This window comes from Plectropomus leopardus, chromosome 1, assembly GCF_008729295.1.
Source record: "Plectropomus leopardus isolate mb chromosome 1, YSFRI_Pleo_2.0, whole genome shotgun sequence".
NCBI classification, from domain to species: domain Eukaryota; kingdom Metazoa; phylum Chordata; class Actinopteri; order Perciformes; family Serranidae; genus Plectropomus; species Plectropomus leopardus.
In genome coordinates, this window is record NC_056463.1 from 24,298,048 (window position 1) to 24,319,611 (window position 21,564).

A 21,564-nucleotide genomic window follows, 5' to 3' on the forward strand; every position below is an offset into this window, starting at 1 on the left:
ACGTTCTCTGAGTGAGTTTTCCTTTGGGTGCTCCATAGTTTCTTTCCATCGGCATGCCAGTTACAGTGGGTGAACTGTGATTACTGTCTTCACACATGTCCTCCACCACTCCTATGCACATTTGGATTGATGTCTGTCCTCACTGACCTTGACAGAACGCTTGTATAAAAGAAAATGGATGGCTGGATAAATATTGCTTCCTTGGCTGGTTCATCACATGCCCTTGTGTATGTAAATAGAGTGTTTTTTTTAAGGTTTGTGTTGTCTTGCACTGTCTGTACTTTGTGTTTCTTTTGGCTTTTTGGTAGTTTTTCTCTAAAAGAAAAACTCATTTTATCTGGCTCTGGACACATTTTGGCTTTGATCGATGTCTGGATTGAAACAGCAGTATAACATTTACAAGCTAGCTTAGCTTGGCACCATACTGGTCCGAAGGTGCAGGCCTAACCATACCAGTATCATAAATTCCGTACTGCGTAATGTCTAAATTATGGCATGTTCTTGGTCTTGCCCAAATGGTAACCACATACATTAACCAAACGGCACTAGTGAGCCTGTTAGCTAGCTTGCTTTGCAGCACCCAGCTGCGGGCTGTATTGATTCGGGTAGCAACTGTGAACATTGTTTTACCTTCTGCAGACACTGTTTGGTCAACCACATACACACTGCGCTGAGCAAGCAAAATGGGACCAGAGAAAACTTTTGAAGACATAAAAAGAGAGCAGAGCTTTATGTTTGGGGGGATGATAGGTATCTCAAAACAACAAAAAATTATACTCACTATCACCTCTCAAGGTACAAGTGGTATTACAAAACTGTTACAAACATCACATGGTGAAAATGTTTTTAAAATGTGCATTTCTGAATTTGCCCGACATCAAAGTAATGTGATCTTTATAGGGAGAGGATAAGCAGAGGCTAGCTGGTTAGCATGCTAATTTCAGCAAATATCTCTGCAATGCACCACACAGATTTCTTTAGGATAATGTCAAAACTATTATTTCTTTCTGCTGAAATTTAAGTTAATTTTTTCAATGCTAAAAAATTCTGGGAATATCTTACACGTTGCACCTTGACAGGACAAGTGGCTAAACTCTGTTAACTATTCATCATATGAGCAACTGTATAAACAAGTGTTAAAATCAATATCTATTTATAAAAATATATTTTAAAAACATGGCACTTAAAGGTAAGCTAGAGTCACAACTTACAATACTTTTACACAGCTGCAGCAGGTAACTGGTACAACACCAAAAGTTTTACTGCTTATAAAAAAGAGGCATACTAAATTAAGTAAGGGTCAAAAAAAGCAAAAAAACACAGGTAAATAGCAGTCTTGATGTATTTCTATCACTTCAAGGAAAGCATGGAAAGTCACACTGTGGATGAGTGTTTGAGTAGAATATGTTAGCACTGAACCTATTCACTTGCAGCTAAATAAAAAGTGAAAAGTGACACTTTTTCCCTATGATAATCATTCTGTATAATGTCACTTAAACTCAAGATCTATTGACCTCTATAACACACAGTGTAACACACAGTCTCACAATACATTTTTCATAATTTATAATTAATGCCAGAGTTGGAGTTTTGTGGGAGACAATTCATCATTAAGGTAAAAATAACTCTACTTTCCTATTAAAGTGTTACAAACATCACATGCATTTTTTTTAAAAACAATAAATGTTCAGACTCCAGCTACGACTGACTTAATCTGAATTTGCCTGACATCCGCGTAATGTGATCTTTATAGGGAGAGGGTTTTTTGTTTTGTTTTGGGGTTTTTTTTTTGTTTTTTTTTAAATCAAATGTACCCACCTCCTGAGTTGGTTAAAATGAAAATGAATTTACTCAAACCCTTGCTGTGTTTGTTTGTAGCACAAAGGCAGAGAAAGAGAGAAAGAGATAAAGAGGAAGAGCGACTCAAGTAGATACCAGGCAAAAGTTCGACTAGATTAGGATGTGCAACATGCATATCCTATTTGTGTACATCACAAGTCCTATGTTATCATTGATGAGAATTCCTCAAAAAGAATGTACAACTTTGTTTAAATGTATGCTGGAAACAAAACATGATTCCAAACTCAAACTCAAAGACTGAGCAAGACAGAGAGAGAGACTGGGAAAGACAAACAGACACGGTGAGGTGAGTGAGCAAGAAAACAAAGCAGAACAAAGACGCTGATGCCATCTGGCTTGTTGTTCTTCATTACAGCTGTTATGCGCACACACACACACACACACACACACACACACAAAGACAAGTACACCCCCACCTCTAGCATCTCTCTCTGCAGGACACCAACAATATTTTTAATGTGATTCTGTCCTGAGGTGAACAGAAAGTGGAATGTGTCTCTTTGGGACTTGATAGAATTGCAAATGACGGTCAGAGTAGACACAAAAAGACCGGGGCAGCGCTCAGAGCTTGTTCATGACTTGATCAGTAGAGTTCATCGGCTGTACACACGGCGCCATATGACATTTGCAGGGCCTTTGTTATAAAATGCATGGTTCATGTCCTCTGTTCTCAGACGCCGAGTCACACTTGTTGCTGTTGTTAGATACATGACAAAAACACACCTGTGACATATTAACAAGAGATTTGGTACATTATAATTTTGCCCTTTTCCAGGAGCCCTGTTCCACCATATTTACTCCTTCTACTAAACAGGTACTTTTCTGATGTAACCTGTAACTTAACAAAATAATGAAGTTAGGAAATAAAATACCAATTGCCTTTGGAAATAATCCTCGGTTAAAACATTATCTGTTCATGTGTCCTGAGATGTATTTTCTCCAATTAATCTGGGCCACTAAGCAGCTCCACTGGAGTTGTTCTGGGTTAGGAGTTTTTGATATGTTACAGGTGTGCCATTATCAAATAAAAACAGTATTCCCACTCATTTCTAGAGATCACTGTCCAGGACTTTTCCAGGACATTTTTCACTGATGATCTAGCTGGTACAACGGACAGGGATCTATGGCTTCCAAAGGACGAAATTAAATGAATTGAAATGGTCCAGTCAATCATCAGACTGAAACTTAGTACAACATTTATGGAAGGAAGTGAAGATCAAGACTCAACAGCAGGCCCTCCAGAATCTTCAAGATTTGAAGAGTTTTTATGGCAATAAAATCCAAACAAGTTTGATATTTCGATTTTAAAGTCTAGATGACGATGGTTAAGATTACATCAGTACAGCACAGCTGGTGGTTTTCCCTTGCTACAGTAAACATTACAGCCCTTGTGGCTAACATTAGCCAGCAGTTCTCTATTTTCTCATCCAGACTCGTTTAGCCTCCTGCTTTTGTTTTTATCACTGCAAAGCATTACTAACGTGAGGTGGTGCATTTCTGCTTCCTCTGGCACGATAATATTGATAATAATCTGTGGTGTGTGGTTATTTTCAAATCTTTAAGTGTGTGCATGTTTGAGATTAGAGAGGATAACGTCTGTGAAGTTTCTCCTCATGTGCGCGATGCAACCCGTTTTTCAAAATTGGTTAGAATTTTTGTCCACAGCATTTCAACAACATGACCAAGAGCGCCCTACTCTTATCCTTAAACTATCATTTGAATGGTAAAATGACCCTGAACCTAACTTACCCCTCTCAGATGCCAATGTTATCTTTTTTTTGGAGCTCTGGTTGATATACCAGTTCATTCTCAGCTAAAGGAAAATAGGAGAATGCTGAAAAAAAATTCCAGGACAACACAAGATTTTAAGGACATTTAGCTTTTTCTCTTATTTTCCATGTGTTTCCATAACTGGAGAATTGGTCGGGTGTTTTCCAATGTTTTCTAAGATGTGTGGGAACCCTAAAAAAGCACTTCCAGAGCAATACACTGTTTGGTAATATTGATTCATATATAATTATTTGTTAACTAAGATGGCTATTTGGCATTTGCAGGGTTTCTAATGGTATGTTATAGAAATGAGCTGATTTACAGTTAATCAACAGACACCTCACCTCACGCTTAGACAGAGAAGTTCTCTGTGAGATTCTAGAACACTTTTTAAAAAGCTGTCACAAAAGTTAGAGCTAAAATAACTGATACACAATGACATGCATAAACACACAAACAACTTCTATTGTACTATAAGAAGGAAGAAGAACAGATTTCTTTTTAATTGTACCTGATTATGAAAAGAACATGAAGTAAAAGTAAAATGTAAATATCATTGTTGCAATACTACAGCCAGCAGTCCTTCAAGAAAGGACACACAGTTTCTATCTCTTTCTTTCTAGAAATTCATCCTCAACCTTATTTCAATGTATCTCATCTCCTTTACCTTCTAGGACAGTCTTTCATTTAATATGAAATGTTTGCTTTATGTTTCCCTCTGAAATTAAATGTCTGTCCACTCACTTAAAGCTAAAGCTGAAATAAACAAGAATGAATGTCAAAATAAAATATCTGTATCTGTCCAAGCTCTCCTGCATTTTCCTTTTGTTTGAACAGCTGGAACAAATCTTTCATATGAAGGCAATGCTGCAGTTTAACCTGAAGAAATTCTACTCCTAATCTATGGCATTAAGTAATGTTTTAAATGGCAAAAAGAGTCAAGTACACTTTTCAGTTTCGCAAAAGTAAAAAAAAAATGCATACAGTATTTAAACCTTTTACAATATACCTCCATATACTTACAATAGTGCTGGTTTAACCACCAATATTATCAGTGTCAGTGGAACACGCGTCCATCGTTTTTCCAACCCACTTTAGATAAAAACATGCGGCTGGCCAAAGTGAGCTGCATGACATTTTGGCTTAATGAATGTCAGCCAGCCTGATATGGCTATGGCAGTAGCAAATTGGATGTTACCCGCCATTTGAAATGGTACAGCTTGAATTCATCAGTGGCTTTGAACACCACCGTTGCCAAAAAAAACATTGAGGAACTTGACCCGCTATCATCCCTCTCCTTAGAGGCAAGAGGTAGATTTTTAGTGCCTCTCTATCTTCTTTATGTATCATGCTTGTTTACCTGTGTGTGCCTCTCCTCTGTTTATCTGTTTTTGCAAACAGTCACAGACTCAATTCTACTTCCTACAGGTCGATTTTTAACCAGCTCTGTCAGCACACGGCTAAGCTGGGCCAGGAGTTGGTGGCATGATAGAAGCATGCAGGAAAGCCAAACACTGTTCATCTGCAAACATTGCGATGACAGTGCTAGTTGAAAATCAAGGCATGCAAATGTGGATCAGTAAACTTACCAGCTTTGTAGTCTTCGAGTGGTCAGGAGTGAGGCAGGGGGACCGCGGGTGGGCTGGCTAGCAAACCAGCAGCAGCATCTTTCAATGGCGCTAACTAGCCGTTGGCTGACAGCCAATCCACAGGCCTTGACATTTGGCAACCACCTTTCATGCAGAAGTGGACATGGTTTCATCTAAAGTGGGTTAGAAAAATAATACAAGCATGGTTAATAGATAGTAGAAAAAGTTGGCAAGTGTGTGGTAGAAACAGGGTTTGCAGGTACAAAAGTATCCTGTCTGATAACCCGAGATACAACTTCAAACAAATACCATCTGTTCCACAATGAAAATGTTTTGAACATACATATTTATGTACAAACACAGAGGCACAGTTTGAAAACACTTCTAACAATACAGACAGAGTATTGCAAAGGCGTTGTTAGGCTCCTAGAAAAAACTGAACTGTCCTCTGTGACAACCTCTGCCCTTCGCTGCCAATCTGTCTTTTGTTACCTTGTTTTTCAGATACTGTACAAGGTGGGTGGGGCAGGGGATCATCAGTGCGAACTGGAAACACCTGGGCCCAGCGCTCCTAGGCACTGGCTGTTGCTCGTCTCCCTCTCCCTCTCCCTCTCTGCAGGTAACCCGTTCAGAAATGCAGCTTTAGTTCCTTTTCAGTTGTTCCTTCTTTGTTTAGATGCACCTCATTCACATGTTGTCTCCTCACTCATGCACACTCCACAATACTTGTTCTATTGACCTCCAATCTCCATGTGTTTGTACTTCTATTATGCATTTCATGAATCTAAGTTTGTTTAATTCGATTACTTTAACTTCTGAAAACAGTGTCTCTCCTGCTTTGTCGTGCCCTTACAAACCAGGGTGTCATATGTCGTTTTATATGTCTTAAATATTTTCATTTCATTAGTATGTGTCTTTCATAACTTGACACTATTTTTTAATGTTCTGCTTAATGCTGTACTGCTAAATTGCTGTTGTACATTTGTTGCCTGTGATGAAAATGAAAACAACTTTGCCCCTGTTTCGGTTAAGGTGACTTTGTTGTCTTTGGACTCATTGATAATTTACTATCAGGTCTGAGTAATGTCTGAGGCAAGTCTGAAGTCAATATGACAAGTTGCACATTAAATCTCCCTTAATAATAAATAATAATAATAATAATAATAATAATAATAATAATAATAATAATAATAATAATAATAATAATAATAATAGCCTTTTATTTAACTACTACTACTGCTAATAATAATAATAATAATAATACAATAAAAATAATAATACAATTGACCTGCTCATTTAGAGAAGGTTGGGGCACAGCGTCTTGCTCAAGGACACTCCGACATGTAGTCAGGAGTTGGAGATTGAACTACCAAACCTGCAATTACTAAATAACCCACTGTACCACCGGACCTTGTCACCTGTGTAATTAATGTGAAGAGAGGAAGAGAGACCACACATTACAAAGCATTATGGCATGTTGGGATTCACGGGACTACACAGATGATTGGTTCATTTGTGCAACTTTAACTGGACATGTGAAGGCATCTCCTGTAAGTCCAGCTCCATTGAAAAATGGTGGCTGAGACTGTGTGTTCTTTGTTCTCTGGAACAAAAAGACAGCCATGTGCCTCAAACCCCAGGGTGCTTCGCCTTTCGTACCTTAGTGGTAGACCTTTCCCATGGACTCCTCTCCAAACACGATTGGTTCACTTCTGTGACCCGCCAGGTTGTCACACAGACAAAAAGAGAAGCCTCTGATGAGCTTCTGGCTTCTTGTTCTCAGACCTCCTCCGACACCTTTTATACTTATTAGATCAAAGAAATACACTCACAAATTGGCTCTCAACAGATGAACACAGAGAAGGAACTTAAAGTTCCCGCCTGTTCTTTGTTCCTTTGTCTGACCAACCAAATGGTCAGCTAAGGCCTTCCTCACTCTGCGGCCATCTTTGATCTAGCATCTCGAATCTGGTATCTTGTTGTAGCTTCTGTTGTTAGTCAATCCACCTCTGCCTCTTGGTGTGTTCACGCTCAAACCAACACACACACAAACACACAATTACACATCCACACTTGTATACATATTTGAATATATTAGTTGTTAGGAAACATTGGGCCTCATGCAATAAACTTCACACAAACAAATTTTCTCTTATTTTTGCTTGTACCCAGAATTTGTTCTTATTTTGTTAGTACCCATTGATTTTTGGGATTCACCAATGTTTTCCTATTTTTGCTTTGCTCGTAGGTAAAAGAAACTTTCACAAGTGGTCCAGAGCACTCATACCAAGATAACAGAAAAACATCTAGCTTTCACAGTCCACAAATTGTTGTCCAACAAAGGGAAAAAAGTTTTATATTTGAGGAAATATTTGACTGTAATTTCAGTTACTGTGCGTCCCTCTGCTCACCAGTGCTGAACTGTAACTAAGTACATTTACTCAAGTTCTGTGATTAAGTACAAATCTAAGGTTACTTGATTACCTTAATGCCATGCCTCTTTCCACTTCTACCCGCCTACACTTTAGAAGAAAATATTGTACTTTTTACTGCACGACTTTTATTAGATAACTTCTTCACAAATTGAGATTTTTTCACACAAACAAAAAAATATGAAAATATACAAGTGCAGAAGTTCTTCTTCTTACAGCCTTTTTTGGTGTCATCTCTCCATTGTTGGCCATGTGCTAGACTCTTTGCACACGGCACAAAACCTGCCCTTATATAGTGTTTAGGGGATGTTACCTATGCTAATGGGTGAGTTCAGATCAAGTGGGATTCATCATTGAGCACATCCGGGTAAGAGAAAATTAAGATGGTGAGAGCGTTTGGTACATCTGGAGTTGACCTCTCTTAAATTTTCTCTTAGTAGAAAATTAAGAGAAAATCTAAGAGAAATTTAAGAGAATGTTGCTGCATGCGGCCCATTGTGTGTTTTGTTTTAAACTGCTTTACTTTTTGAATAAATGTTTTTGGAATTACATTTGCTGTCTGCTTAATGTACAAAAGTGAGTAAATCACTAAATACTGTCAAGAGCTCTAAAAGCCTTCACCCTTAACTATTAATGTGGTAATTTAGGTTATAATTATGCATTTAATTATTATCAGAATCAGAGTTTCATATTGATAGTTAAGTGTATTTTGAGACTGATTGATTTAATAGCATTTTTCCACTTTGGGAATGGTGCCCCACGAGGTGATTTAAGACAGTCCATAAAATGTGTCTGTTTATGTCTACTTAGCAGTCAGTTGCTAGCCTTTTCTAAAATTTAGTCTGACGATCTCACAGTGTCTGGTATTTGTGAGCCATCAGCCACCGTGGCTGGGGGATAAAGGGTCAGTTTTCTTCTCTGGTTAAGAGCCTGTTTTCAGACTAGCATCTGATTTACGGTCTCTCGGAGACTACTCTTTAGTTTCTTGACTTTGAAATCATATAATAAAGGGAGGAAAACACTGTCTAGTGTGTCATTGAGTGTAGAAATTCAATCATGTGTATTTTGGGCTTTGGTCAAGGTGAATTAAAGAGCCACAGCGCTGACTTTTATTTTTTAGACAGCACAGAAAGTTCTGCAGTTCTACACAGAGTGTGTACATTTATTTTCAGCACACTGTCTGGCAGCATAACACAAAAAATATAAGGCATTATCCAGAAAAATAGAAATCCTTCTGCAATCCTCTGCTGACCAATAAAGCAGACCTGCAATAAAGTCCACATTTATCAACCTTATCACACTCAGTTTTTGTTGAAATTGTGTCAGAGAGATTATCTTGAAGGTTGAAATTAGTGCTGGTGTTTAATTGGGTTGAATTGTATTCAGTGTTATGTCTTACAAGAGGATTCACACATGGATAAACTAAATGTTAGAACTGCATTCTGAAAAAAAAAACAATCACAAACTACAGCCTCAAAAATGAAGAGAGTTTTTATATCGCAACTTAATTTGAAATTTTTAACTTTCACAATAGTAGGATTTATTCCAGAGCTCTTAATAAAATATAATGCACTTTATTTTACAGAGTTTATCTTTTTCTAATCACTAAGTTTAACATACAAGGGGGTGGGCAATTTGATTTTACCCTGCAGACCTTTGCTGCAGATTACTTCCTCTCTCTCCCCTCCCCTATCGCTCTAAAGATGGACTATCAGATAAGAGCTGAAAAAACTTTCAGCTTGTTATTATTCTGCTATGTGACAGGAATTTGTTTGTGATTAAAATGGCATTTTCAAATCACATATACAATAAATCACAAGCACACCAAAAACCTCTCCCTACGGGCTCATCGTGTGGACCAGGTTTAGAAGTGCTGTGCTGAATCTTGTGTAAAAAATAAAATCATTCTTCCTCTAATTTTACTCCTCAGCCTGCAAGCTTAAATTGCACAGAAAACAGCATTCAGTAATGACAATTTCACAGCACCTTTTCATTGCCATTCTATTATTAGGATTGTGTCAATTGTATTCTGTCAATCTGTCAACCAAATCCTCTCCTATATTTGGGATTTGGGAGTCTAACAAGTGTCATTTTAAGTCAAGTAAAGCCATGCCAGATCAAAGGCATTTCTTTTTAAAAGCAGACTGTCCTGATCCTCATTTTGTTTCAGATGACATGCAGCCACATTTGTAGAATGCAGTTCTGAAACACTTTGATGAATGTGATGTTTCTGAACATTTATCTTAATAGCACTCTTCCTCTTTTCAGTTTCTGCTGAGAACAACGTCTTTGTGTCCTATAGTATTTTGTCTATATATAGTTGCTCTGCAATTATTTTGGCAGAGCTCAGACATCAAACTGCACATTGTTCCATTTTCAGCAGGAGATGGTAGTAAAATGTGACACCTGTGTACATCAACTAAAAGGTCAGACAAAACTGGATTTGCGGTTTCAACTATTTTTGTTTAAACCAGACATGGAGGGACATCAAATTTGACCTTGCAATTAGTAGCACAGTTTGTGGAAATAGTTTTATATGACTTCCTTTTAAGTAAGTCACAGGGGTGGGAAATTAATGAATCAACGGGGTGTGTGTGTGTGTGTGTGTGTGTGTGTGTGTGTGTGTGTGTGTGTGTGTGGTGAACTGGAGGGGGCCTTGCCTTAATGGATTCTGACCTAAATGTATTCTTTCAGCACAATCAGTGCAGATCTCTGCCCTCAGGCCTGCATAGAGCTCTAGCTGTGCATAATTTTCAGAAATTCTTTCAGTAATGTATCGATCAGCAATATTCTTTTTCACATTCATCGTGCTCAGTGGCATTTCAGCCTTCTCTGGTGTCTGAATGTATCTTCGGAAACAGTTGGAAGCTAAATGTTTTTCCCCACTATATTTCAATGGTAGTTCCAAAGCTATCATTTTTGACTGCAAGAGGGAAGAAAGTAACGTCCAAAACAAACTCAGGCCAACAAGCCCTGGAATGTCCAATTATCGAGTTTTAATCAATCATGTACCAAATTATTGCCTGATATTATTTACACATCAAAAAGAAGCACAGCAACATGGACATCCCACTGCGGTCTTCTGCCTGTCTGACTGCTGAGAAGAGTATGTACTGTACCAAATCCCCTGGGCTTGCTGGACATGAAACTTTTTTTTAACAGCTCCTCATTTACTGCAGCTCTCCACCATGTCACTCACTGGACAGGTATTGTACACTCAGCTGGTGTGAGCTTGTGAGCTGCCCACAGTGTTACATAAGATGGACTCAACCATACACACCTGAAACAATGAGCTGAAAGTAGCTTACAGCTATATACAGCTTCAGAATAGGCAGTGACAATGGCAGTGCCAGAAACCCTTTCACATTACAGGGAGCCATTTGATTCACAATTAAAATTTAAAATCAGTTAAACTATTACATCGTTAGGGTAATGAAGATGATAGTGGTTTCCACCAGACATTCCAGACCAATCTAGAGAGATTAACATTTCGTTCACGACTTCACTCTTCCCTTGCCATTCTACAGGCTCTGAAAAGCCAATAAATAGTGAGAGACAACATACAGTAACCTCTCCATGTGGATCTACAGCAGGTCGTTATTCTCAACACACAGCCCATATGGCTGCTAATTATAGTTTGGCACTGAACATTTCAGTGTGTCCAAGTCAGAGCCAGGGATGGGTACCTCGCAAACTGACCTTTCTGTAGATGTGAGAGGCATCAGCTGTGAATAGCAGTAACAATGCCCTCAGTGACATTACCATTGTGATGTGAACAACATTTCACAGATCATGGAGCAAGACTGTCGAGCAGGGGATCACTGCTACTGAGAAATGATAGATGCCAAGCTCTTATCTGACACAACTTCCTGTGCTCGCTTAGTCCTCCTCCATTTGTGAACAATAAGAGACCTTTTATTGAAATGTTTTACCGTGCAAATTATGTCTGCTTCTCCAAATTAAACCCAGAAAATCTGCTCTCTCTTTGGTGCTTTGCTCTCTGGTTGCTGTGTGTTATTATTGTGGGACTGTTGTCAAACTCAACCACCTGAAGGTGGGGGGAGATACCACCACCATGTTGACCATATGGCCAGCTTATTATGCACTGGCACAGCATCTTAATGAGAGTCCACAATCTGACAGAGACATTCTTTTGAGCCCGCACAGACAGATTAACAAGCAGGCACAGGGCCTTATGTAAAACACACACATGCACAAAAACAGAATAGTTCAAATGTACAACCACGATATAAGACACACATGAAAGTATGTTAACAAACAAAAACGTGAGTATATAGTCTTTTTCCTGTCATGCACACACATTCACACACAAACTGTGAAAAATCAGTCAAGCGTAGGCATCGGCTATATTCAAGGCCCTGTACTGACACCCAGTGGTAGTAGTCACGCACAAAATTTTTGATGGCCAGCAGGGTCAGCACTTCACACAAACTGATTGAGGCTTTATGTTATTTTTGTGCAGGAGCAATTGTTAACACTTTGACATACACAGAAGAAATTACCTTTAACATGTTGAAATTGTGAATAGCCCACAAGAAAATGCTAAAAAAAAACCTGACCATATTTACCAAAAGTGATAGAAATGCTTATTGCTATGGCAAATATGTCTGTTTACATTAGGTGTGAGACCATAAAATGAGATTTAGGTTATAATACAACAACAACAGAGTACTGCTTCCCATGGTGCCTGTAGGGTGATAAGCTTTACAACCAGTGTGAGATAAGACAAAGATAAAACTTGCCATCTCATGCCTCCATTGAGCCATCGCTCACAAACCCCTAAAACATTTCATATGTCAACCAGTATACAAAGCTCAGTCTAAAATACTGGGCACACATATATATATATATATATATATATACACACACACATACATACTGTGCTGTACACACAGCTGTGTGTGTGCGCGCGCATGCGTATGTATATGTATGTGTATATGACCGAATGCATATGAAGAATAAAGTGGAATGGAGGTTTATGAAAGATCCCCCAAAACAACACTAATACACCCTCTGTACAGCATTTACATTGGGCAAGGTTATCTTTAATACAAAACAGAAAAGATAAGTGTTGGCCTTAGTTAATTAAAAGAGAGAGAGAGCGAGAGAGAGAGCGAGAGAGAGAGCGAGAGAGAGAGAGAGAGAGAGAGAGAGAGAGAGAGAGCGTGTGTGTGTGTGTGTGTGTGCGCGTTTGCACAGGTGTTCACCTGTGTATGTGCACGAGTAGTGACATAAAAGTAGGTGTGTGAAACACTGGAAATAGTCTGGAGTCCACATTTGTGTGTGTGTGTGTTTCAGTGTAAATGATCCTTGTACCTTTTTATTGCCACTCATAAAAACTGGATATATGACTCGAAAATTTTTGGTCAGTGACAAACTTTGATTAGTCACAACACACACACACACACACACACACACACACACACACATATGTGCACACACACTTTAGAGGGCTGGTCCTTACTGTCTATATGGGTGTCTCTTTCATAAACCAGTGATAACAGACAAATAGATGGACAAAGGACAAACTAACTGACAGATTGACGGAGACTTTGGCAGAGTTGGTTTCCAGTCGACTCAACAATTTAAGCAATTTTAAAGTGTAAGTAATTTAAAAAATACATTTGTGGGATTTCACATCATTTAATTCTACTTTGAATGAGTAAACCCTCTCTTCTGTGGATAAAAGTTTGATGATGTTTGAGTTTGGAAGAAGTTTTGTGATTTGGAGGTGAACTGAAGGTTCGGAGGATAAATCGCTAAAGGCTTGAGGATCAAGATCAAATCAATTTAAGAATTAAAGATCCTGGGGTAAACTCTGTTTTCTAAGATTCAAACATGATTTAGTGAAAACAAAACTGACAATAATTTAAAGAAATTCTATTCTTTGTCTTGAGGTTGTGTCACTTAAAATACATATCATACCGTAGCCAATCTGTTACAAAAAAAAACTCCCTGTTTGAATTTTTTTCTCCTTGACACACAGACTCTACACTGGCCACCATAAGAAGCAGCATAGACAAGCAAGATGGAGGACATTAAATACAGAGGAAAGAAACGAGAGGGACGACACAGGTAAAACCTAACCTTTGCCTTTTGAAGATTACTATGTTTAGTTTCTGCTTTTTTTAAAGGTGATGACTAAAGTTTCAGCTGAGAGGCAAAGGGTGATATGTGACATGAAAATAATTTAAATACACATTTATGTGGATGACAGTTTTCTAAGCCCGGCTAGCACAGTTTTATCTAAATTCGCCTGTCTGATTGCAAATATACCAGTGGAAAAAAAAAATGTGTCTTTCAACAGTTCCTTTTAAGGCCTCTTCTTTTCCAGGGGGCTATTTTTATTCTTGTGACCTATGTTGTTTTTGTGAGGCCCTTTGGTCATCTTAAACAAAATTGGTTCTGTGATGGATATGGTAGCCTCATAGTTTGATGTAGAAATAACCAGCAAGCAACCAGCCTTTTTTCTTTTTTAAATTACTGGGGGTGTAACGCCAATCATTATCTGTTTGTGTCACAATAACATATGGATTCCTGATTACATCAGGATTAATAATGGAATGTACAGATTACTATTATTTAAAGAGAGTGTTGAATCAAGGAAATATTTTGTATTACTGCTTGATTTATGACTTACATGACTGATTATCAAAGTGGTTAAATCTGATTCATTTTCTGTCAATCAACTGATTAAGTGTCGCAGCTGAGGTCTAATTATTAGTTTACGAAGTTAAAAAAACATCACATAAGAAAAGCTGTATCATATTCTGCCCCACAAATCTGGCAAAAACTGATTAAAAGCTATTGGGGATGAATGGACCTCAATAAATGTCTGAATATTTAAGAAAAAGCTATATTACTATTCATGTTACTGTACAAACTCAGATGTTGTTGGTATCTGTTTAGGACTCATTTTCCGTTCATGACGTTTAAGGATGGCTTTGTTTACATCCCCAGTTTTAGATTGTCCAACATGGAAAAAGCTTTTTTTGGGTGTGCTGCCATCATTTGTGTACAACAGTACACAAAGAAGAGGAAAAGGTCACCATGTACAATTTGGCTTCAATATGTGCTTAACCACTACAACTTACTGGAAATGAAGGAGGAAAAAAAAATCACATTGAATGTATTTCCTACTGTAAGCACGGGTAATCCTTTAACTAATACCGCTACCAAAACAGAATTTATTGTGCCATCAAGTTTTACAGTTTTGTGATTGGATATATGAGTGAGACAAATTTAGAAAGAAATACATTCAACATACCATTCAGTTTTGAACACGGAAGCTTTTCCTCTTAATGACCACAGGCACACATTATTCGGAGGTTAATTGTCAGTGAGATAGATATTTGGTAATGGATATTATCATTAAATTGCGCTCCGTGATATATCATTAAAAATTGTATTACCAGGTTTCTATTTAGTATAATTTACCCTTTCCCTTGTGCACCACTGTGCCTCTCTTTATTGCTGTAGCTGACATCCTCCCTGCAGATACTGACTGCTGTTTAGGGAGTGCTGCTCCATTCAAAGTGTTAAATATGTACTACAGTTTTAATCACATTCTGCATGATGGTATCTCTGAGGTCAAGATAATAGAGTTGTTTGCAGGTTAGATTTTTTTAAACACACTTCATTTATTTTCTGCTATCCTCTGTATGATATGGGGCTTTAATTGGAAAGCAACTTCAACTCTCAACAACAAAACAGGATTTTTAAAAACTCTGAGCTACGAAAAAACCTATTGTGTGCCAAATAGTATCTGTAAAGTCTGAGAATAATGGTAGAAGTCTTAATATTCATAGTTGATGTTTTTTATCTAACAACTGTGTTCAGCAATGCACATCTACGTATATGTTTTGTAAGATTACCAGGGGGTCAACAATTAAAATGTATGCAAGCTGAACCAATCTACAACACTCATAGATGTGCAGTGGCCTAGAGAAGAATAAAACACAGTATTATGATAAACATACAGTGTGGCAGAGCTACTTACAGGTTTGTATGAGAAAAGGATATATGGAAAATTAAAAGAAAATTAAAAATTTGTTCAGTTTCCTTGTAAAGGCAAACAAATGTCCCCTGTATTTCAACACACACCTAAGGCGGGGACAAACTTTATGGCTGTCGAGTCAATTACAAATATGACGTACGCATGACGAGTGATGGGACCAAGTTGGACCTGCTCTGTTCCAGTCTGAGTTATTTAGTGTTGCCGTAGGTTTCTAGGGAGTTTCAGGGGACAGTGGTACTAAGTAGAGGGCAGTATGCAACCTCAAAAGTAATGGTTGCAATCTGCCATAAAATGGAAAGAAGAAGCGATGTTGAATTTCCACATGTAGAGCAGAGAGAGCTGGCTGCTACTGGAGGAGTCCTGAGGGAAAACTGGAGTGAACACAGCAGACTGCAGAACACAGCCACAAACTAGCCCAAAAAATATATAAAGCAAATGGTGGGATTCTAGTTTGTCAACATATGGTGGGGTGTTAGGGCCACTGAAAACAATAATAATCCAGGATTTCAATAATTAACTCACAGTATTATATTGGTAGACCGGTAATGCTATGTTTATATGTCTCTGGGTCCCCATAGTCATCTTAGGTCTGTTTGGATGCTTTGCATTAAAAAAGTGTGGGGAAGCTGCCTTTTATCAGAGGAGGTGAGGTAAAATTCAAAAGAAACAATGGCTGATCAAAAGTGCTTTCAATTAGTTTCATGTTTCCACCTCTAAATAAAGAGCAGCATCCCACCTTTTAAACTCTGCCTCATCCAGAGACCACAGTCCCAAATTGGGATCTGTGTCTGTCTGACAGTCTGAATGGGTTATTACCATATCAGCAGAGTAGAAACATGCACAACAAACTACAGAGTAGGTAGATTTTTTTTCTTGAAACAATTGTGACTTTATTTTTCACTGAATTACAACATGATTCTTGTAATATTGCATCATACTGCAAGCAGTTTTGAACGTGAGCAAAAGTCTTGCTGAAAAACATGAGGTATTTATGTTGGGGCCTATACAAATTAATCAAAATGAATTAATCTACCATATCCAGGAGAAGAAGTATTTGATGCTCAAAATCTCCTAGAAGTTTTAGAAGCTGTGACCAGCATAGTCTCACTGTAGCGCTGGATAGACAAATTGCCTTAGCTAGAAAGACAAATAATTATCATTAATAGTATGATGCCCGGAGGTATATGGAGCATTTAGCAGCATGAGAAACACAAATAGATACCAAAAATGCATTCATTTACTAACTAATTATATTATGTGTTACAGTTCTCAGTAGTTTGATTATTAAAAGAAAGATTGTCTTTCCTCCAGTATTTCACAAACACTTACTTGTTATTTTCAGACAGCTGGAAGTTTTCTAAAAAACATCTTTGCTCTTCTAAAATCAGAAGCTTTTCATGGCTATTTATGACTACTTATTTATATGCCTCATTACAGAAAAGAATGCGTCACTGTGCGAGCACACATGCACCCTCATCTCCCAAACACACCCTCTGCATGGCTGAGGACATACTGTAGAGCAGAAGCTGGTATTTTTGATAGTTGCTATGGCAAAGTCAAAGATCACAGTGTTATCAATTCAGGGAAGAGAAACCACACCCTGATAATTATTCTGTACTTGACATTGATCTGCCAGGGGTGGTGGATGGCACAGACATTGATAGAAACTCAAATGTAGAATTGATTCTGTACCCGAACCGATCTGACTAATAAAGGAATCATAACAAGATAACCAGCATCCAACTCCCAAACTGATCATGGCCTGCATCAGCCAATCTTGACCTATCATTATTATATAACCATAAACATCTTTATTTGGTCTCATTTGCTTCCTTATAACAGGCCAATGTACTTTTTGTTTATGACTTTTCCTGTAAATCAAACCAACACTCACCAGTCTACACAGCACAGTGTTTTCTCTGAGTTTCAAAAAGATAGAAACCAAATCCTGCAACATGCAACAATTCCCACATCTCTCTGTTTTTTAATGGTTCTCACTGACATTCTGCCACCTAGGTCAAGTGTGTGCGGACAGATTCTGGCCTTAATACAAAGAATAAGTGCGATGATGACAGCTAAAAACAATGGTTCTGTGTTCACATGTGTGTCTCAGGGATACATGGGATCCTTTCCAGCTGAACCCAATAGGAGCTGAGAAGGAAGGCAAGAGAAGATGTTTCCAACTGGCCCAGTCACTGGTGGCTGTTATTGTTGGGTTAGCAGTCTTGGCCAGTGCCATTATCGCTAAGGTAGGATTGTCTGAGTATAAATGACATTATGCATCTATTTGTCATTGGTGTTGAGGCACAAACGGATTAACATCACCATAGGGGTCCTGGCACTAAATGTGAAGCCTCAAGCTAAACATCTCAGGGTCGTTTTGATTTCATTTTCATATTTTGTCCTTACAATCTTTGATAAAAGAAGAGTACAGAGTATGGTATCACTTTACATGGATAGTGTGCCTGCAAATAGTTTATAGAGTTTTTGTAACATTTTAACTGTTCATTAGTTTTATAAATTAAGATTCAGCTATTCTGAATCTGGTTCACTTTATTCTGCAATTGTTTATATACAGAGTATATGTGACAATTCATGAACATACATGCAACAATTCTCAGAATAAGTTGAACTTGAAGTATTCACTCAACCTTGAACTATTCACTCTATGCTGCATGCATAGAATGAATAGTTCAAGTTCAAACTAAATTATTCTGAGAATATGTAGTGAATATTATATAGACTCTGTAGGTAAACAGCAACAGACAAACAGCTGAATTTTTAAAGCTCAACTAATGAGCTACAGAAACAAATCTGACTATGAACATAAAGAATTACCAAGAGTGCTGCCTTTTCTCTCACAAGCAGACTCTGAAAAACCATCAGTATTAGGTTCTGCAGTGTCATATTTTTCCCGATCTACCACAGAAAGAATTTCAAGCAGATCATTCTCTTTAATTTTTTTTATGTTTGTCCTTGTAATTTTATGTATTAATTGACACATTTGTTTTGCATAGATCGCTATTTTGTATGAAAGTGCTTTTAATTGTTTTAATTTGATCCATCAAACAGAAACAGTATTGTTGGCTGGCTCTGTGACTTTTTGAACTGGTTGGGTTCTTATGGGTTTTGCTCTGCACATGTAATAAAAGTAAATGGATTATTGTTCAACTTGATGAACTTCCTTATTGGTGTCAGAGTAGATGGAGACAGGAATTGTCTTTATGGGTAATCAGGAAGGGATTGCCAGTAAATCCCAGTTTTCATTGTACTTATTGAATAACACTTTTGGTCATCTGTCTCATCTATCCTAACTCTGCGTTTTTTTTACACATACTCTTGGTCTCTGTTAAATCAGGGCTCTCTCCTGGTGTTGTCAACAATGTCCAGTCCAACCTCCATGCGCAGCCCAAAGGAAAAACAGTTCTACATGCTAATGTTGGTTTTCTGTCTGGTCTGTCCAAACTTCCTGGTGTTTCTGAAATCACTGTGGAGGTGTGCTTTCAAGAGCTTTGTACAACCCAACATGAAGACCATGTCACTGGTACGTTTTTCTAAAGCATACTCATTTATTGTTCATGCAGTTACAACAAATACGATGGTGGACATTTTTTTATCATATATGCTATCATATATTGCAAAGATTTTTTGATTATTAACATTATTTATGCCTCTACTTCACTGCTTACATCATTATCTTTATGGGGAAGACATTTTAAAGAACAGTGTAAAATGTATCCATACAGTCTAATATTCAGCTAAACTAAAACATGACAATACAAAACCTAAAAACCTAAGACGATTTTTTTTATCTTACAAGCGCGTGTGCATTTGGCAGATTGGCAGACAATATTGTCGTGTTTTCAGACACACTCAACTGTTAGATTCAAGCCTCTTTTGGTTTTCAATATTACTGCAGGAAACAGTGCATTTAATAAATCCAGAAAAAAAGATACTAGTTTGATTTCGAGACTGTAAATCTGGACAAGTTGCATTCATAAAACCGTGTCAAAACAGTGTCAGCATGGTTGAAAAATAATGAAATATAAATATAAATCTCAACCCTGATGCCTTAATTTGAGGCTTTCTCCTACCCTAAGGCCAAAAGAAATAGTGCAAGAATGCAAAGGTTATGATGTGTGTCTTTGTGTCTTTTCCAGATTTGTGCCATTGAGTGTCTGGTGTCTCTTGGTACTTCAGTCCTTGTGCTAGTTGTTATGCCTCAGTTCGATGTGTTGACAAATCTCTTCATCAGCGGAGGAGTCTGTATTGTGTCTGCCATTCTGCAGATTGTATACAGGCTACAGCAAAAAACATGGAAAATCCTGTTCCCAATCTGCTCTCTCACTCTCACAGTTGCAGGTAACCCAATTTATATTTATTTTCTATTCACATCACTGTCTGTCTGCCTACCTGTCTGTTTTTGAAAGAAAAAAGAAACTTCCAGTTTTAAAGATGGTCATTTGTTTAATAACTATGCTGACATGTCTTTCCATGTTCAGATTAAAACTAGGAAAAGGTGAAGTGGACAGAGAAAGGGGATGATTTGTTATCCTGTTCCTCCTACAGATCATATGCAAAAATGTTATACTGATTGTTTTGCACAGTTTCTCCCACTTGTTTTTGAACACATTTCAGTTAGGCCATAGTTTGGTTTTGACTGAACTGAGGTGTCTCTAATTAACTGTCAAATCAGCTCTTTCACTTTTATTCCATTGTTGAGTTCTTCCTTGCAATGTCGGGTTCAGTAAATCTGCCACCCTCATTATGGCAACTGTCTCAGATAAATGATGTTAGATTTACTGGCTGGCATGACAACATCTACGAGTCCTGAACGGAGCATCGAAATACAAGTTGCATGTAAGTTACTAGCTCCAGAAAAAAAAAGCAGCTTAGCAACTCACATTTTTTAGAAAACTTGTTTGGAAATATTTAAGTGCCAGCTGCAACCACCTAAGTTACAAGTTACAATAGTGTGTGTATGACTGAAACCCTGACTCAAAAAAACAATTACTTTTATGCTGTATTAAATTCTATTCCCAGTTCTGTTGTTTCGCAAATGTCATTGCAGTTAGTTGGTGGATTTTGTTCGAAAGATGTTTTTTTTGAATGAATGAAACACCAGAGTCACAGGGAGGTGGTCAGGGTGGATGGTGGTAGGATTTGGCAATATGGCGGTATACACTGAGTCCACTGGTAGAGATTTGGCAATACCATTTCTATGGTGGGAGCTCTACCAGCAGTGTTGCCAAAGGAATATGTTAAAACATAGTACCAGAGGATTAAAATTGTCAGATTTTGAGGAAAATTATCATAGGCAACTTCTAATGATTAAAAAAGAATAAGAAGAAAATATGTTTAAATATGTCATTTAAGAGAAAATGTATTCAAACGGCTTTTTAAAACACCTACAAATCTACCCGCAATTTTTTTAAGCAAGCTGACATAGCTATGAAGTCCAAAGGCTGTATGAGTCCATAAGTCCATTTGTCAGTTTTTGTTAAATAAATAAATAAATAGGCTTTTTTGGCTTTATTAGATAGGACAGCTTTAGCGTTAAAGGGGGAAAGAAAGAGGATGACATGCAGTAAAGGGTCGAGGTTGGGTTCAGAACCACGGTCGCTGTGGCAAGGACATAGCCTCTGTACATGGGGCACTCGCTCTTTCAACTGAGCTACTGGGCACCCCACAAAATTAAACTACAAGACAGCACAACTGGAAGCCACTTCATATTCTGCATGAAAACAGGCTAAGACCATAAGCAAAGCGAAGGGAAAGCCACACAAATTGAGATTTCCAATATGTTATTCCTTGATCTAAGGAAGTTTAATCAATCATTGAAAACATGAGCTACTCTCTCTCAAAGTCAGAATCC

General features: G+C 37.8%; 1 protein-coding gene across 1 annotated transcript in view; it reads left to right on the forward strand.

Moving 5' to 3' along the window:
• Positions 1–13,700: 13,700 nt before the first annotated feature.
• Positions 13,701–21,564, forward strand: part of chs1 (chitin synthase 1) — a 30,016-nt gene continuing 22,152 nt past the window's right edge. Inside the window, exons 1-4 of the mRNA XM_042487807.1 lie at positions 13,701–13,747; positions 17,803–17,938; positions 19,048–19,233; positions 19,850–20,051. Of these exons, the coding sequence (XP_042343741.1) occupies positions 13,701–13,747; positions 17,803–17,938; positions 19,048–19,233; positions 19,850–20,051 (571 nt within the window). The remainder of the gene's footprint in view (positions 13,748–17,802; positions 17,939–19,047; positions 19,234–19,849; positions 20,052–21,564) is intronic.